Source organism: Gavia stellata, chromosome 24 (genome assembly GCF_030936135.1).
Source record: "Gavia stellata isolate bGavSte3 chromosome 24, bGavSte3.hap2, whole genome shotgun sequence".
In the NCBI taxonomy this organism is placed as follows: domain Eukaryota; kingdom Metazoa; phylum Chordata; class Aves; order Gaviiformes; family Gaviidae; genus Gavia; species Gavia stellata.
Genome location: NC_082617.1, coordinates 3,767,776 through 3,787,379, shown reverse-complemented (window position 1 = coordinate 3,787,379; position 19,604 = coordinate 3,767,776). Strand labels below are relative to the sequence as shown.

The 19,604-nt window shown below is 47.3% G+C and overlaps 1 protein-coding gene across 1 annotated transcript; it reads left to right on the top strand.

Annotated features, from left to right (window-relative positions):
* Positions 1-4,387: 4,387 nt before the first annotated feature.
* On the top strand, positions 4,388-17,779 carry TNFSF15 (TNF superfamily member 15). Its single transcript, XM_009814938.2, has 4 exons — positions 4,388-4,585; positions 11,273-11,324; positions 11,943-11,990; positions 17,352-17,779. Exons 1-4 carry the CDS (start codon positions 4,388-4,390, stop codon positions 17,777-17,779), a joined length of 726 nt encoding a protein of 241 aa, XP_009813240.2.
* The last annotated feature ends 1,825 nt before the right edge of the window (positions 17,780-19,604 follow it).

Genomic DNA, 19,604 nt, shown 5'->3' with positions numbered 1-19,604 from the left:
GCAGAAGGAGGATTTCAGCAGCAGAGAGGTGGGAGGTCACGGCAGGGACACAGTGGCTGGAGGTGGGGAACCATCCTGCACCCTCCCACTCCTTCCTGTCACATGTCATGCCCTGGCAAGGGGCAGCTCAAGGAGCTGGTGCCTGTCTCCTGTCTGGTGACAAACCCAGTCTAACTGGGTAACATTTCCACACCAACTACATCCTACTTCTGCTTATTGGTGGTCAGGAGTTGTGTAAGAGTAATGACTGACCTGAAAAAGCCCCTCCTGACACATATCCATACCTGACCATGCCTATGGCAAAACCCTCCTACGAGCCTTGTGCACAAGGGAGGGAGGACACGGTTCCTCTTCCAAGGCAGTGCTGGTCATACTACGTTGAGCCCCCCATCCCTCTGCCCTCCCTCCAGCCCTGCTGTTCTCAGCAATCACAACTGGCAGCAGTTGAGGTTAGTGGATGTCCATGGGTTGGCTTTGGTGTAGTAGAAATTTCCACACCAATAGCACTCCCTGCTTTCACTGTTCCCCTTGCCTGGCTCTGGCCATGGGCTGGCAGAAGCAGGCATTGCCCATTACTCCCCGTGCAGCCCCGATGCTCAGCTGCAGCGAGCGGAGTGCTGGAAGGTGCAGGATGGCCGCAGCAAAACACAACGGGGGAACCGCCACTGAGTACGTGCCAGCAAACAACAGCTGCGGCATTGAGGTGGCAGCAGCAAGAGGGAAGGATGAAATGCCAACCTGGGAAGTCATGACCGGTGCTGAAAGTGCTCAGCACCAGCCACAACCTATCCATGCTGCATCTCTGTACACATGATGTCTCTGGTGGGAGACTCCAGACAACTTAGCAAAACACCGAGCAGGAAGGATGTGACAAGATCAAGAGGAGCAAATATCACGTGCTGATTCCCCTTTTCCTCCCAGCTGAAGGATGCTCTGTGCTTTTTTTTTTCCTCAGAGGGATCTCACAGGATTTAGCTGGAAATGGTGCAGATAAAACATTAACCATTCTGAACACAGTGAACAAGAAGCACTTTGAAAATGTGTGAAATGGTCTTTGAATGCTCAATTACTTTTTCTCCATACCCACTGCAAGCTTAAGAACTAAAAACACAGCCATTACCCGATGTAGACAAGGAATGAATAAAGATGCAATATGCTAAGTATCTTCCATGCTGAAGACAGAAATACCCATAATACCATCCTTGTCTATACTACTTTATCTTCACTGTACATATGATTCAGCATATTTGTCCTCAGACAAAATGCCTTCATACATATCATGCACAAGCATGCAGAAAGAACAAAAAGCACTACAGAAAGAAGAGAAAACTCAGCAGCAGAGAGGTGGCGTGCCCCAGTGACAAGCCATTTCTTTCTCTTTTCATCGATGTCTAATTTCTTTCATGCATTTCTTCTCTTTAAAAGAATCTCTGAGTCCCATATATCTAACTCCACAGTAAAATACCTTCCGTCTTTAAAACTTGTTAAACCACAGAGGTGAGCTGGATTGGTAACCCCTGCAGATTTCTCTAATCCACAGAAACTAGCCAAGGATCACAGGCTGGGACACGCCTGACACAAGCAGGAGAATTTACCCAAGAGTCAGGGCTGAGAGCTCAGCTGGGGACAAACAGGGAGCAGCAGGAGAAATTTGAAGAGCACCGTGACAGAGAGCCGAGCAGGACTGCCCATGCCTGCACCCTGCCTGCACAGGCCCAGCTCCCTTCGCGGGAATGATGAGACCGCAGCAGTCACCAAAGGCCACCATTCCCTGTTCTGCAGCCAGGGGATGGCCGGGAAGCGCTCCAGGCAGGAGCGCTCTGCGCGGGGCAGCACGGCCAAGGGCGGCCGGGGGGCAGGAGCCCAGCGCTGGCGCGGGAGAGCTACCGACCTGGGTTTGCTCTGGCTGCTCTGAAGCTGCATTGCTGAGCCGTCTTGGGCAAGTCGCCTCCTGGAAAATAAGAGGCACGCCACGTGCCAGACGCATTTGCGCTCTGGCGAGGAAAAAGAAATTTCTCCTTCCTTTCTTGGGATTTTTAAGAAGAAATTCTCAGCTTGGCTTCACAAGCCACGTGCAGAGCATGAACTTGTTCCCATCTCATCTCAAGAGCCCAGCCCTCTCGCTCCGAGGCTCCAGCTACTCATCCTTTTCCAGCCAAAGGTTTGCAGGTCACGCATCACTGCAAGTAGTCCTAGGCCAATGCAAGCTCTTACGAGCTGTTTTAACTCAGAACTGGCTCCACTAGAATTCCTTGGAAAATAAATAAAATAAACTCTAGGGGGTTTGGTGGCTTACAGATTGGGGATATCGGTGGCTGTCTGCTTGTAAGGTATGTGCCTTGAATATATATTAAGCATTTTGTGGCACTTACAATGAAGAGAAAATTAACTTTGACACTCATGGCCAAAATAGTAGAATTAGTTTTTTAGTACTCTGCTCTAGAATAAGCAACTGGGACCCCAGAAAAAAAAAAAAAAAATTAAAAAAATCACATCTTTACACAGCACTTCTACAGAAATACGAGTTTTCTTTGTATTGATCTTATCAGCACCTTCCTGCCCATTCTGTTCTTTAAATTTATGCTAATTGGAGCCAGGCCTGCCCTGAAATTAGTTCTGGGTGCTGTAAAAACAGAGAGTAGTCCTTGTCCTCAAGGTTTTACAGCCTAAATGAAAACAAACCATGAATTAAAGAAGGAAACAAAGTCAGTCACCAGCCTAAGGTCACAAGGGAGTTATGTGGTGTGGCTTGGATTAGAGCCCACATCCTTTGGTGCTTTACCAGCTTTCTTGTCCCGTCTCCCTAAACCATACTGGATTTCACTATTTCTTGCTTTCCCCTTCACACTTTCTCTTTCTCTGGCCTATTCCCTGTCCAGTCTGATGGCAAGGATCCCCATCCCTGCGGCTGACAGCCTCAGTCATCCTCACTAACTGAATTTTATGCTCTGCTCAGGGCATGACTTTCAGCTTTCTAGTGTATCAAGAGCTGCACCGGACTATTGAAATAGGAAGATTTCTAGCAGTGTTATTGAAGGGCAAGTGATAAGAGCTGGCTGAATTTTTATTGAGGGCGTGGGGGGTTGCAGACAGACTGGGACATGCGAAAATATTTTTCTTTCTTTGATATTATTTTTTAATGATACAAACCTGAAATGTTTTTCATGGGGAGGTGGGGGAAACCAAACCTTGTTGCTCTCCCACTAAAAAATAAGTAAGTTTCCACCCTGATCCTCTACCCAGGGAAAAAGAAGTTTCTGCACATCAGTGTGTGTGTGTGTGTATAAAGCAAAGACAGTTTCAGTTTTGATGAGAAACACGTTTTTCGGGGAAAAAAATTCCCAGTTTCAGCAATCTGGATAAGTCTACATGGCAACATCTCCACTGATGGCTCCTGCCAAGCCCTTCCTAAACTGCCAAGGCCAGCGGACGGAGGGTGGGCTGCTGCTCTGTGGCAGGGAGCGAGCATGCAACTAGCCTTTCCTGGGAGAAAGAAGCCCCTTCCAGCTGGATGTCGGCTGCCGTCTGAACTTGCTTCCCCTAAATCAGTTGCTGAGCAGCTCCTGAGGTTGCCAATAGGCAACAGGCCCCTTTAATCAGAGATAGCAGCTATCAATAAAGATTACATAAATTTTTCCCAAGTGCTATAAAGTCACAGCTTTTCCAAGTAACGAGAACAGGCTCTTGTGAAAGCACAATTAAAATGAGTTCGGAGAAGATGAACCCCACAGCAGCTAAACACCCTTTTTTAGGCCTGGTCCTGTGCTGTCTGGTGCAAAACATACATTGAGCAACCTGCAGCCCGCTGCAAATTCTGCTAAAATGTAGGAATGAAGCAACATTTCAGAGAACCAGACCCCTTCTTTGGGGTCACTTGCTATACCCTCGTCTTCTCTAAAAGACTCTTCCCTTTTCTCCCAGGGCTGCGCTGAAACCGCTGGGCACCAGGATGCCTCCCGCTCGCATCTGCTGCTCGCTCTCGCTCTCCCCCTGCTTCTCACTTTCACTCCTATTGGTTTCATGTTCCCTTTGCCATGTGGAAAAGCTTTCAACTTTATCCAGCCCAGCAGCAGGGTTTATCCTGGTTCCACCCACTGGGACTTTCCTAGCTTCCTTCTGCACAGCGAGGGGAAAAAAAGCCAGACGGAGGCAGGCAGCAGGCACCTCGGGGAGCTCGGGGAGCCGCGGTGCTCTCTTTCCCTGAGCTAGGTTTCTATTGTAGGCGGTGCATTCCTTGGGAGGGAGGGTGTGTGTGTGTCGGTGCCTTCCCACACTCGGGGCAGCTCTTATTTAATGGGGGTCTCCATGCAGGGCAGACGCCAGAAGAGATTTTGCCGTTCCCAGCTCCCATCCAGGAACAGCAGCAGCTCGCACGCCAGGCACCGGCATGGACGGCGTGACGGAGGTAACCCTGGAAGAGGTGGCTCCCGGGACCAACCAAGCCTCCAGGATGCACCTCAGGGAGGATTTGAGGAGGATAAGGTGCGTGGTGCTGCTCTGCCTGCTCTCCGTGCTGGTCCTGGCGCTGACCACTGCCTACCTGCTGGTTGGAAACCTCAGAGCCCCCAGCTCCTGCGCCGGCCAGGTAAGAGACTGACGGCCGATTTCTGTCCTGCCGCCCTGCGAGGAGCAGAGCGCTGCGTCCCGCGTCTCCGGGGTTGGGTTTGTTTGGTTCTTTTATTCTCTTTATGAGTTTCTCATGTTTGATGGAATGTGAGAAACTCACAGTTACATTCCTTCTTCCTTACACAAAGCAAAACTGCCTGGGATAAATATTATTATTATTTGGTCTTTTTAACTAAAGGTTTCTGTTCCCCGTCTTAATTTCACTAAGGTCACAGTACATGTACAGTGTCTCTCCACTGATTTCAGCCAGATTTTGACACTATGGCTTATTTTCCTCCCTTTTTTCGGGTTAACTCTGAGACTTCCCCTGCCAGTGTCCTATTTCAGCAAACATCTGCTGACCGTGCTGCTGATGTCAGTGGGCCAGTGCCCATCATCCATCACTGGGCAGACAGCTACAGCTCTCGTATATTATTCATGCAAACTCCTGCAGAGATATGATTTGAGACAATTAAGGAGTCTGACCCTAAATTTTGCATCCCATTTTTTACTCCCCATCAAAATTTTCTCTAGATCCCGGGATCTTCTCAGCTCTTCTCCTTTGACAGACAGCTAAACTCACTTTGCTCCTAGTAATACAAGCTTACTGGTGTGGCTGCTTCTAACGCTTTTCTATGCCACCCCACTCCTTGTGCCAGACTGCAAACAAGTGCCTATTTCCATGGTAGACTACCAATTCAGCAGGACTGCCCCATGCTAGAAGGACACGTATATGCATATAGGTCTGAAGAATTAAGGTTTGAATTCTAGCTTCAGGTCTGAAATTCCCAACTAATTAGCCTGCTTATTATATGCTCAGTTAGGAACAGCAGAAGAAAGCAGTGTTAGTAAGAGGCCTCGAAGGCAGATTTCTAACCTTGCACACATTTAGCCTACGGCTGTTTAGAGAGTGTGACAGCTGTACCCACGGCTGTGCGCGTGCGCCCTCCCAGCTGCGCAGAGACGTGCTAGCCCCCATTTGACCTCAAGTCTGCACAGCCGGCGTCTCGCACCCAAGCGAAGCCGGCTTCTAGGTGCAACATCTTCTAGGTGCGTTATCTGGTTATACCTTCGTGCACAGCTGAAAGGAGATGCGGCAGCCCTGCGCAGTACCTCGGGCTGTTAAATTTGCCGATTTCTCGCACACGCGAAAGTGCACGTTACCATGCTGACTCTGTTACTGCTATTTAGGCCAGCTAGAGTGGGTGCACAGGGAGTGAAGAGGCACTTTGGACAGTCTCAGTTACATTGCTCTTTGTTTGCATCCTGTGAGGTTGTACAAAGCAGAATAGTTCGGGTTTTGAAATTATCTTAGAGTGAAATAATAATAAAATGTAGCCTGTTTGATTGGACTAATGTGTTCCTGGCTCTTGACCCTGTTGGCAGAGTTAGTGGAGAAAAGTATTTTTGTGACTGCCTTTGGCTTCTTAAGAGGAAAAGCACAACATAAGCCATTAGATTTGGTCTAGCCTGGGCTACGCTAGTGTGTATTTCCATGCATATGCACTGATACTACATGCGCGTAGTATTACTGCAGTGATGTAATGTGGTGATCAGATGAGTTACAGCCTCTGCGAGCCCCAGTGAGGAAGAGAAAAGTCATCGGGGCTGGCCGGCTGCCCTGCCTTCGTGCCAAGCCCAGTGGGTGGAGCGCCCAGTTACAGTGCAAACGGAGCCTGCATTTTCTGAATTTTTCATTCACTCCACTGGTGGCTGACTGTATCGCCAGTGTTGTCCGGCAACAGAGCACAGATGCGTGTATTTGCCTGGGCAGCTTCCTGTTAATTCCCCAAAGAGCCGTGTCACGGGCTGAGCCCAGGCACTCAGTCCTGCGGCTCGGCACGGCTGTAGCCTGTTTCAGTCCATGGAAATGTTTCTGGGCATAAAGGCTCTGGGGAAAATGTCTTTGCATTTGAAGTGTTAGAACTGGATTGCTAAAAGGTGCCTTCCTCACGTGTCCCATTGATAGCCCAAATCAGGACTATGTTGGGACCAGATGCATGTTCCAGAGCAATCTGTGGCACTGGTTTTGGGGTGCAGATGCCCTGGGCATACTGGGAGCAAGTGAACAGACCCAAGTTTGCACCAGATGTGTATTCGCTTGCTGAGCCTTGCAGCAGCGAGCCCACAGGAGGAGTCCTCTCGTTACGCCAGGATCAGATCTCAGCCCACACATGCCAGATTATCAACTTCTCCTGCATTGGCGACAGTCCTGGGAGGAGGGAGGGACTTGGCAGCCGAGCAGGTGAGAAGCAGACGTAGTAAATTTCTGAGCCAGTCGTTCCTGGAGCAAGGAGGAGGACAAGGGGAGCCGGGGAAGGTTTGTGCAACAGGGGTGTGCCTCTTCAATTTGACTGCGGGGTGAGACGATTTATTCATCTCTGCTTCTGTGTGGGTGCACATGGTGTCACATTCTGCCTCTGAAGGGATACAAATCCACCTTTTCCTCTAGAAATATCCCTTTCAGGAAAAAGCAGGGCAAGTTATGTCAATACAGCAACATGTGTGAGCCACCGGTTCTCTCTCTCACGGTATACTGCGTCTTGCATGAATAATTCGAGTCTGATAATGGTTTCCCTGGACACCTTGAAGGGTCACTACACTGCTTCCCTTTTGGAAACAGAAATCACTTTTTTTTGTGCTTCAAGACAGAGTGAGGTGAGGAAATAGGATTCTTTAAGCAACAACACATGGCTTGGTTTATTAGCAGGAAATCTATAAAAGGCTCTAGTGGTGCCCTTCCAGAGGAAGGGCCAGGACCGCCGTGCATCCTTCCCCAAAGGGAAGCCAAGTTTCAGTCTGAGTGCACAGATCTACCACGGGAACAGCACAGCAGCCAGGAAAGCATCTCTGGCTGCCTTAGCAACCTGCTTAGCTGGCCCAGTAAAGCAGAACATCAAGTCCTGTGGAGGGCAGATGTTGGTCCTTGGGCTTATTTTCATGGCATGCTTGGCATGGCAGGACCACAAGCAGTGTAAAGGGAAATTCCAAAACCTGTCTAAAGGGTTGCACATCAACCTGTGTGCCATGTCAGCTTTGCAATGGAGAAGGAACTATTGCAGTACAGGAGGGACTGCAAAGTCCTAGCAGCTCCACCTTGACCCCGCGCAAAGTTATGAAGCCAGAAAGCTAGCAACAAAGCTTGGAAAAGGACTGGCAGAACCATAATTCTTGCAGAGCCAGAAGCCCTAATGGCCTGCCCAAATGGGAAAAAGAACCTGAAATGGCTTCCTGATCTGTAGGGAAGGAGAAATGCCTGGGGAGGAGCAGTGAGCATTGCACCTAAGCCCAGGTGTGTGGGATTCCCCTTCCAAAAGCCAGCAGCAGTAAAACTCCTGGCTGGCCATTGCTGCTTGATGCACATGGTCCTTGTGGGCGAAGAAGCCAGTAAGCATGCGCCCTGGGTGCATGCATACACTGGGCACTATAGTCCAGCCGAAATACTTGCACTGAAGCCAGTTTTTACCGGCACAGGACAGGCCCCTACCAAAAATGCCCAGCCCAGGCCATGCAGCATCTCTGGAGCTAGCAAAATTGTGGGTGTATGTACCATATATGACCTGCAGAGACCCTGCCTGTAAAATAGTGTCTTGTGCTAAAAATGGAGTGGATGGAGGTGCTGGGGATATTTTGCTTATTAATCTCTCTGCCTGCAGTGCCAAGCTGCTCTTCCCATGCAGTTCTCTATCGGATACCCCCAGCCCTTCCTGCAGGTGCAAGAGGCAAAGCGCATGAACAAAGGATGATCAGCCCTTCGTTTTGGCTTTAGCAATACATGGATATAAATGCACTGGGGCTTTTGGACATTCTTGGTATCAAAAAAATATAGAAGTGTTTTGCATACCACAGTCTTCAGGGTAATTAGAGGTGGCTGTCTAAGACATAGTTAGTCTGCAAGTCAGCTGTAAGGTGGGATTTTCAACATCACTCGGTGCTGGTTAGTCTCTCCACAGTAACCAAAGGGAAAATTGAAGCCATGCTGTGAATTTTTCAGAATCACAGCTAAGCAAGAGAGGAAAAGAGAGAAAAACACTAATTGTGTAAATGATCTCTCTATAGTCTCGTGCTGCTTAGCTCTCCCTCACCACCTCATCTACACCATCCAAATACAACATCTGTGCCTATTTAGGACAAGTAGTACTAATACCTGGCCATTATGTAGCATTGTCTAGTGCTAAAATATTTTCTATAGGAGGTTTAGATTTGTATCCTTATCAAACAGCACAATTAGGAAAAAAACCAAACCCTACCTTTGCCAAGCAACAGAACAATTTCACACTTTGTAGCACCCTGCCCTATCTGCTGCATCACACTGTCCTTTAGCTTCTATGAATGCAGCTCCTGCACCTGGAGTTTCCATCTGACCTTCTTTGGAAACAAGTAAATTGAGGATACATAAAAAGCTTCTCCCTGGGTTTTAGTCAAAACCATTTTGTTATTTTTTATAAAGAAGCAGAATGCTTCTTTATATCCTTCCCACTTTCCCATCACCTCTGTTTGTATTGCAACATCTGAGTTTATATGAAGTACTTCAGTAGAAGTTAGGCTTTAAATATGTAAACAATCCCACTGAAGTTCATGATTAAATGTAGGTTTGTGATTGATTTGTAGCTCATTGCAGTACTTAGCATCATTAGAAAATATGTCACTTGATAAATATGTAGGAAGTGTCACATAAATAATTGTGTAAATATATGCACATACAGCTGGCCAAAAGCAAGGGGGAGTGTTTGAGGGAAATCCTCCACACCGATCTTGTGCTTCCCACCCAGGACAAAGTTGCCTGGCTATGACTCTGTGTCACATCAAAAGTACAGTCATGTTTAGACACCACAGCAAGCAGACAGGACCTTGGAGAAAGTCATTAGTCATAATGAAAGGCCCAGACATCTCATTCACAGCGCAACACCATTTCTCTCTGTCAGCCACACACTGAGCTCCCGCACCCCCCTTTCTTCTAGATGACACTTCCTGCAGAGCAGCAGGCTGCTGCGGCTGGGCTGTATGTGTGTGCACAGGTGGGGAAGGGAGACAAGAAAAAAAGAATTTTCCCTGCAGTTTTCCTTCTCCATTTTTTTTCTAACACACTGGAGCAACTCTTCTAGAAATTATGCTTTTCTGCAGGTGCACATGGATGTTTACAGCTAGTAAAACATTAAAATATCTTTGGGCTTACTAGAGTAGCTAGCAGTCCCCAAACCCAGGCAGCCTGACTCTTCTCCCACAAACACTCCCCTTCCCCAGCCAACATAAAACATCTGTTTTCTACTTCTCCTGCAGTATTTGAAGTTGTGTGAGACACAGCCACCAGGAGATAGCTTCAGCATCTACCAGCTGATACTATCTTAGCCTGTTTATTAAGCGATGTGCATCAAATCCTTAGCTGCAAGCTGATCAGTGGCAGTTTATTCAATGTATTTATTGTAGCTGTCTATAAAACACACCACACCAGACCAGCGTGTTCCTGACAAACGTTGCATGTTAGGGGTTCCTGACAGCCCTGGTAGTCAACCCTGAGCTGGCTGCATAACCCAGACTGCTTTCTGCAACCGCACTGTTGGCATAGACCCACAATGAGCTGTGCCCTGGGGAAAGCATAAGGGATGCTCCTCACACCCCAGGGAGGCCGGATCCGGAGTCAGCATCCCACAGTTCCTGTTAGGAGCCGTGCTGCTTTGCAGGCTGCTATAAGAGGACTGGTGCTTGGTGAGAAGCCACCGACCGTGCCCAAGTGTGATTCAGAAGGACCAGCACTGGTAGGTGTCTGGCAGGCAGGCAGCAGCTTCCCTTTGAACCGCTCGCCCTAAACGTCAGAACCACTTGGCACGGCCCAGGGCCATGCCCTGCTGCCATGCGAATGCATGTTGGCATAGGGATGTGTTATGAGTGTGCTGGTGTGCAGCTCTAGAACAAAACATAAGAGGCAAGGAAATGCGAATCACCCTGCCTTCCCTCGGTGGAGTGTCAGCGGGCTGCAGAGCTCACCCTCTGCCAGCTGCACACTCAGACTTGCTCAGCTCCTTTCCATCTTCTAAGGAGGCTACGCAACATTCAAGACAGACCTAAGCAACAGACTGAGAGTCTGAAATAACACAGATGCAGAAGAAAAAGCAGGTGTAGTTGGTAACACCTTGGTTAGTCTCTTCGCTGGTGTTATGGATGAACCTTTGCGCCTGCAAAGGCTCAGACCTGCTGAGTCTTGAGACAGGGAAGAATCGCTCACGTTGCTTGCTCTGCACAGATTGAGGGACAGGAGAGTCTCTAAGCAGCAGAGGTGCTCCAGCAGTGCTGGATGGAGGCACCATCCCAAAGGAGGGTTAGCGATAGCTAATTCACACTGGCTATTCTGCCAGTCCTGTCCCAGTTACGCCAAGGGCTTGTCCAGCCTCTGAACAAGACTGGAGTTTAACACAGCACCACCACAGGAGCCCAGGTCCTGTCCCTGGCACCCTTTCAGAGACACAGGCAGTTTCAAACAAACAGCAGAAAACTCTTGAAATGAAGCAAAGCCTTGTCAGGGCTTGTCCTTTTACATAAAAGCTCTAGCTGAAGTCAATAATATTATTGTAGCATATTCCATTTTCTGTCATAATGCAATCAAGACCCTCTGTGGAAGTACCGCACACCCTGGGGCCCTGAGCTAACTGCTTGTAAATCTCTCCTGCAGGTCACAGAAGAGAGGGGCTCTCGCTTTCTGAAGCAACGGGCAGTAGATACTGGTAAGATTGCCAGTTCTTTCCCCCATCCTTAACACCTTCGTTTTCCGAGGTTTTGCAATAGCTGCCGCAGCACGCTGCTGGCAGATGCCTCCCCACCAGCCCTCCACTCTCACCAGCCAAATCCCTCCCGAGCCAAACAAGTCAGGGCAGACAGAGGCAAACCTGGGTGACAAGATGCAGGGAGATAACTGGGGCCATAGCGAAAGTGGGAGCATTTCTAACCCCAGGGCTGTGCAAGCTTGCTCCTTTTAGTGCAGGCACAGACCTCCCCAGCAGCTCTCCGAGATCGGTATAACTCCCTGAACATGCAAAAGCATGGATTCAGGAGCCCATGCACACCACACCTCCCCTCGGTTCACCCTCCAGCAATTTAAGACACGGCTGCGATGTGCCCTGTCAACACGGCAGCAGGCCTGACAAGCTCGCTCATTTGCAAAGGGGTTTTATTACCTCAACAGTGTCAACAAACAATCACGGCAAATACTCCTGACTCAAACGTATGCAGAAATGGAAAGGCGCTGCGCACATTTCCTTGGCGGCATCGATCACCGCTCACATCTCATTGACTTCAATAGCAGCAAACATCCTTATACACTTTTTTTTCTTTTTTTCCCTCAGTTACAGATACACTTTCCAGTGCAGAAAAGCCAAGAGCACATCTGACAGGTAATGCTTGTTCAAAAATGAAGCGTTTCCCACGGGTATTACAGCAGATGTTGCAGGGCAATAATCTTGGTTTATATGGATCTGATAAGATCAGGTGTTGCAGGAAACATGGGCAAAATAATCATCAGCTTTGCCTGGTTGACCTCGACAGATTGACTGCAGCCTGTGTTTGTAGAAAAGGGCCCACAAAGGAGGTAGTTGGCAGAAATGCTGCCACTTTTCCAAGCCGTTTCTTTCACTGAATGAGCAGCTCTTGTAACTAAATTTAAATAAGTGCCTGGTATCTTAGTTATCTGCTGAATCCCCTAGAAAAGGCAGGGGAAAGAGCTCAAGTGAGCCCTCACAGCGCAGTGAATTGGGAAAAACTACCAGTTTTGGAGCAAAATCAGGTCAAATAAGACTGGGTTTAGACCTTATTTTTCTGCAAGGTCTGACATGGGCCACACACACCATATTGGGGTCAAATTGTCCTGTTTGCAGTGAGATCATCTCTAACACACATCGGAGCAAGCAAGGGAAGGGTCATGCCCAGCTGAACCCCCCAAGCCCTTATCTTGTGTCAGGAAGGTGCTATCGCAAAGCCCTCTCGCAGGGTGGGCTGCCACCATTTGCAAGGCCACCGTCTCACCACCTCGGCCATGAAGGTGTAGCTGTCACCACACCAAGGACACCATCCTGAGCACTCCCCCACCCTTGCCAGCTCCACCCACCTGGAAAATTTAGGTATTACCAGAAAAGAGGGAAAAGTTCATGGCTGGTTCCCGTATGGATGGAGTGGAGTGCTGAAAGGCCTCCCGCTGCTCTGACCTGAGGCAGTTCACACCTCTTAAAAATACAGCTCACTGCAGAGGCTTCCCCAACACCGCGTGTGTCGTCCCAGGGGAGCACTTCAGTAACTCGAAGCATGCGAGAAGTGGCGCGATGCTTCACACAAATTCACCTACAGGGCTAAACCAATCGGTATTTCAGGGCTGATTTCTTTTCCAGCATAGTTGACTTTCCCTAATCCACAAGCTCCTTCCTAATGCACATCCTTTGTCCCATCCCCTTTTGCATGCAGGTTGCTAGAGCTCCAAAACTGACCTGTCCTTGTTCAAAATCACATCTTTGCTTAAGCGCGAGTTTGCAAGAGCAAAAGGACCATGTTTGCTAGCGCAAATCTCCCTGTTTTCCCTGAGTCCCCCCATGGCAGAGAGACCCAGAGGCTCCCGGTGCAGCTGACTCAGAAGAGCAGCCGAAGCCCTGCTCTGCTGACCCGAACTTCCCTGGGTTGCACAAAAGCCCAGTTGCCACAGGGAAGCACCCAACAGTTTTCTTCAAATTTTCTCAGGCCCCCATTTGCAAAAATTCCTTTGCCATCATTCCCGAGCAGTTTCGGGATGGTGCGCGTCCTCTTCAACCTGCCATTTCAGGCTGGTCGCTGTTGGCCGTAGCAAGGAGCATGAAAAGGAAAAAGCCAAGGGGATTTTATCGCTCCTTTTCTGTGCAAAAAGGCTACACCCAGGCTGCTGTGCTACGTAGCCATCAGGGAACCTAATTTCCATTAACTTATCTTTGACATTTTTTTAGCCCAAGCATATTTTTGGTGCTGTACCCTGTGGCAATGAGTTCCCAAGCTTAACAGTGCATCGCAGTCAGAAAATATTTCCTGTTATTTTTAACTTGCTGCACAATAATTTCTTGGGTGTCACCCTGGTCTTCTCTTCTCGGAAACCATGACTTGTGCATAGAAAATGAAAAAGGAATAATTATTCTTCAGATCTTTGTTACATTCCCCCACGTCAGGTACCTTTTTCAAAGTGAAGGTGGTAAACTACAAACTCTCACTTGTAGGAAATCTCTTCCAGATCTCAACTCTCTCTGCCTTTTTCTAGTTCTAGGCAGATATATTCTGAAGGTGAGAACAGAGGAGTGAGAGGAATGAGAACGGGCCACAGTACTTGCATGGGAATGCACCACTGAATTAGCAGTATTAGAATGACTTGATGTTTTGATCTCTGTTCCTTCATGATGAATTTGCCACCTGCTCTTGGCCTTTTTAACACACAGTGAGCATTTTGAACTTATCCAAACTGGCATCAAGATCTCCTCTCCCAGGGTGGCTATAGCTAGTGAAGAATGGCACAATCCATGTGAATACCTAGCTAGGACTTTTCTCCATCCCCATTCTCTCCTGTGCACTGATGCACACTTGGTGCTGACTGCGCCATGCCATGCCATCATCCCCTCTCTGACTTATTTAGTTGCACTTTGGGTCAAGGTGCAGACCAATGCCTATTCCTTCTTGTCACCAGCTTGTGGCACTGCTGGATGAACTATGTTGCAGAAACCCCATCAAGTACCTGGCTCGCACTTATCGTGCTGCAACGGTATCTGAGCGCCCCACTAAATCTGGGTAGAACATCACTTTCTGGTGCCACTTGATTGTTGGTAATAACGACCTTTGAAGGACAGTTATTAAACTCCCAGGGCACGATCTTCAGCAATCGAGACCCTGCAGCCATGGGACTTTGCAGTAAGTGCTGTTCAAGGGCTTTACTACAACAGCGGACTCAGACTCTAATCTCTTGCTGAGACCAGGAGTCTGGGCTCAGAGTACAGTGTTCAGTGTCAGGCTCTCACACCGGTGAGGGCTAAGAATTGTAGAAACTCCACAAGTTCAGCAATATGCCACAAAATGTACCCAAAAACCTGCCAAGCAACAGGGATTCTCCAGCAAGGGACTAAAACAACAGGGATTTTGGGAAAGGAGAAGTAATTTCACATGTAAGGGAGGCCAAAAATTTATAGTGGATGGGAAAGTTGAAGGAACCGTAAAAATGATCCCTTATTAAAAGCAGATTTTATTTAATTCAAGAATTATCATAATATGTATATTTGCAGGAAGTATAGCTCCATGTATTTATGAAATAAATAAGTGAAAAGTACAAAGTAAAACTGCTGCTAGAAAAGGAGCTATACTGTTTTCAAAGGCACTTGAACATGCATTTTTCCTCTTGACCTGTATTGAAAGCATGGGGAAAATTAATTAACTTGAGAACAGAGAGCATCAATAGAGTGAGCTTTAATCTAAACGGGAGGTTATAGCTGTAAAACTTAGAGTTGCCTAATTCGAGAAGTTATGAAATCATGTACTTAATTTGAGATGTCTGTTAGTTATAAAAAGCATTGAAGACTTGAGTGTCATTGACATTTTAAATGCGTCATTGCACACAGAAAAGAATATTTCACATGCTGCTTCTCTTCAGTTTTCTCCCAAAATTCCCAAGATGGAAAAGAGCCCAGGACATTTTCTGGAAATATTCTGATCTTTTCTGGTCCTTCCCATCCCAAACAAGATTTCATCTGCTACCAACTGATCTCTCAGAGGTATTACTCCAAGCTCTTGTAAACCTTAGAGTGACCCAAATGCTACTTTAGTTTTATGCCAGGACTCAGAGCAGTCCTTAGACACTCAAGAGGTAGATGAGGATGAAGGCAGACCATGAGTACTTTCACTTTCTTTTATTCCTCTCTCTGTATCAGGCAAAGCTCCATTGACTTTAAACCCCATAGTCCTTTTAATACTTCAATAGTTTAGCTTGGCTTGCTATCACAATCCCTATCTATTGTTCTCCCACACAGAAATACTCTCCTCATGTACTTTTGCCCCCTGGGGAAAGATCCGAAAGGTTTGATATGTCAGCAGCACTGACAGGCAGGCTGAAAAAAAGCCATTATTTTGTTGTGCTACTCAGAGAATATGCAACAAATTGCACTCCTAAGACCTTCTTGTCTCCTTACGGATTATTTATTGCTGGAAAAGAGAGGGAAACGGATGCCACTGGGAGCTGAGCACATTAGTTTTTCGGAATCTCATTTCATCCAGGATAAACCTAATGGTTATTGCCAAGCAAATTTCAAAGCGTTCCTTTACATGCCTTCAGTTTGCCTCCCTGCCCATGCACACACATCCCTTCCCCAAATACTGGATCAAAATCAACTTTAAACATTAACTCAAGCTATGAGAAAGGTCTCATTTCCTGGAAATCAGTTGCCTCAGTCTTTCTCAGCATTTAACATTAACTTTCCAGGTTCATTTTAACACCTGGAAAAATCTTAATGGTTTTTATCCTCTTCCTTTTCACTGCCTCAGCTTCTGTTTTATCACAACAATTTTATGTGGCAGTCATGAAAGAGCAAAGAAAACTCTGTCGTTTCCCTGCAGAAAACCAAGTAAGCGCTAGGACTTATTCTCCCGGCTGTCATGTGGGAGAAATTAAAATGGTGGCGGAGAGGCCAAAGGAATAGGGCAGCAGTTCCCTGATTCTTCCCCTGAGGCCCCTGCAGCCTGGGGAGCATCCTTGGCTTGGATCAGACTAATGTTGGGGTCTGGATTAGAGCTCTTCTTGTAATCAGCCAACCACAAGACTGGGAAATAGTCTGGAGGAAAGCTGAGGCTAACACCAAGCTTAGTGTTTTGTTCCAGCAAAGCATTTAGGAAAAAAATTAAGATAAAAATTGTTTTGAATATAATGTGTTGCTTTGGAATTGGACCTCTTGAAGCACAGTGGGGTCTTCTGAGTTTTTGGTAAAATCAAATGACAGTGGTAAACCAAAGGCAATTCTACAGCAAAAGATTTCATTGTGAACACTCGGGGGAAAAAAGCTTGACACAAGGGCTAACAAATCCTAACATCCTTCAGAAGCAACTTGTCAGGAAGAGAAGCTCACGTGTCTCAGTGCTTGGTGATAGATCATGCTGGTGATTGTGAAACTTCTGCAAGCACAGTAGTGTCTGTCTAAGAAATATAATTGCAATCCATTGCCACTGAAGAAAATCATGCTGTGGTATTTCTTATTGCTCTCTCAAACTATTAGCTATAGGCATGGTACCCATGTGAACAACTGCCCCAGCACTGGTTTCACTTAAGGACAGGATTTATACCCTGTAAATAGGCAAGACAGCATCCCGGACCTGCAGGGTAAAGCCATCTGTATTGTTCCACAGTGCCATGAGACTCAGCCTTTAGGAAGGACGGTCTCATCATTCGGGATCTGGCCCACAACCAGGACACCCAGCCGCAGCCTATCCCTTCATGCAGCCTGCGCTGGCCAAGATCTTGAAAAGCATCCTTGGCTTTCACTCCCGATTGCTCCCATCTGGACACCCTATGGACACCCTCCAAAAACATCACTGGACAGTTGGCCTGCAGCCAATTTCGCCTCAGTTTTCAAGCTGTAAATTAAGAACATTTCTGTCCTAGTTACCCTATTTAAATTGCTTGCCCTTTGGAGTAGAGATCTCATGTTGCATTCAGCAGCATATCCCCTCTTGTAGCAAACTAACCCATCTCATCTCCCTCTCTCTCCGTCCTGCAGTGAAGAAACAAGATACCACCAACACCGTGGGAAACCATCTGCCCATCCTGCAGTGGGAAGACGAGCGAGGCTTGGCCTTTACCAAGAACAACCTGAGTTATTCCAGCAACGCACTGGTGATACCTGTGTCTGGGGACTACTATGTCTATGCTCAGGTCACGTTCCGAGGGCCCATTGAAAGTCACAGTAAAACAAATTCTGTCACTGAGATCATCACCAAAGTCACTGACAGTTACCCCGAGCCCACTCAGCTGCTGACCGGCACCAAGACCGTCAGTGAAAAGGGAAACAGCTGGTTTCAGCCCATTTATCTGGGTGCTGTGGTCTCCTTAGAAGTAGGAGACAAGCTCATGGTCAACGTTAGCGACATCAAGCTGGTGGATTACACTAAGGAGCACAAAACTTTCTTTGGTGCCTTTTTACTGTAGGTCCCTGGCAGCAGCTGGTGGGAGCTTCCCTTCAGGGCCCCAGTGTGACCTCACTGGACCTTGGCTTTGTGGGCGCGCTTCGGGGTGCAATCCCTGTGCTGTTATCCTTCTTCTGTACTGTCACTCCCCTGCAGCTCCTTGCAGCCTTAAATTAAGGGGCAGGGAAAGCTGAAGCCGCAGGCTGAATTGAAACAAACCGAAAAAAACCCCAAAACCCACCAGAAAAATGAAAGTCAGATTGGAGGAAAAAAATATTTTTTTGAAAGTAAAAACTGAGAGCTCTTCAAAACTTTGTAAGCTAGGGAGGAACAGTTGATACCTGTGGGTAGGAATATTGATCTTGAATATTGCAGCTAGGCTACATCACTAATTCCACCTCCAATGTGCAATTTCCTCAACTCAAAAAAGTGTTTTGAACTTTCTCCAGCACTTCCAGCATAGTTTTGCATGACCCTTCTTCCGATTCTCAGTTCTAAAAGGTAATTACTTTTCATAATTTCCTTATGAATAGATTTGCTCAGTACTTTGCACTAACATAAAGCTCAGATTAATCATTAACTGCTAAATTAATCCCTTCCAACTTCCCTGTAAAGTAGATTAAAATCATATCTTGTGTTTTGCAGAAGCTACTTGAAATCTTTTTTTTTCCCCAAGGAATTGTTTACAGTTCTTTAAGTCAATATACAGCCTCAAACCTTTATGAAAAATTTCTAGGGAACCTGCAGGAACACTTTCTGTTTCAGCATGAAAGTGGAATCTCCCTGCCAGGTCCTAACATTAGGAAAACAGAAAAGACAAGACAGAGAGAGACACAAATTTTCCACACATCCCTGGGTGAAGGCTGGCAACCAGTCATCCCTACTCAAGGTCAAAAGATCCAAAGACACGATCACGGCGTGCCACGGTCAGGTGCGGAGCTCAGGAATGTTTAGCTTCCTACCTTGCACTTATTTATTTTCATAGACCTTACTGTCTCTCAGGGAAATTCCCCAGATTTCCTTCTCCTCCCACAACAAATACATCACTGACAATGACTTGAGTCATGTTCTTGTAGATTTGGACTTTACACTCTTAGCTGCCAGGAGGTCTCACACTTGAGGACCTACCACCCAGCCATTCTGCAATGACCAGGCTTCACTCTCTTTCTCTTTCCTCCCTCACCTCATTGGATTTCCTCCAGTTTTCACTTCTTGGCCAGAAGTGACAGCAAGGCTTGATCGCCTAGTTAATATTTCCACTCAAAGCCACAGTGGGGCCCAAAAGCACGCTGTTAGTGTTGGGAAGGCACCGAGATTGGGGAATACGTAGTGCTGGGGATGGGAGGTTCTAGCTGAGGAGCTCAAAAGGACGGAGAAGTTCTCTGGTGAAGACAGCCCAGCTGTAAAAGACCATATTGCAGTCTAACCAGCAGTGAGACCAGGTTGCTTTGTCCACAGCAAGCCTCTTGCTAGCAGGAGACAATTTATTGCTATATAAAGATCTGTTTGAGCTGACAAAGAGAAGTCAGTAGCACAGCCGAAGCATAGAGCATGGAGAAAGTCCAAGGCAGATTGGGGGTGAAGGGAGGAGAGGAGCAGAGGAGAAGGTGGGAGATCCAGGCAGTACCAGGATCTCTGCCTCTTCATGGCTTGGTGTAAGCACCTTCATGCTGACAGTATGACTATACCTCTTAAACCTAGCAGATCTTTTATGTAGCAAAACATCTCAGAAAAGAAGGCTTTTTGACCATCCTTCCCTATTCTCCAGTGCCTGGGTCCCATAGTAGGTCTCAGTCCTTTGCTGCTTTGTCTACGCTGAAACAGCATTAAACACATAGCAAAAGCTA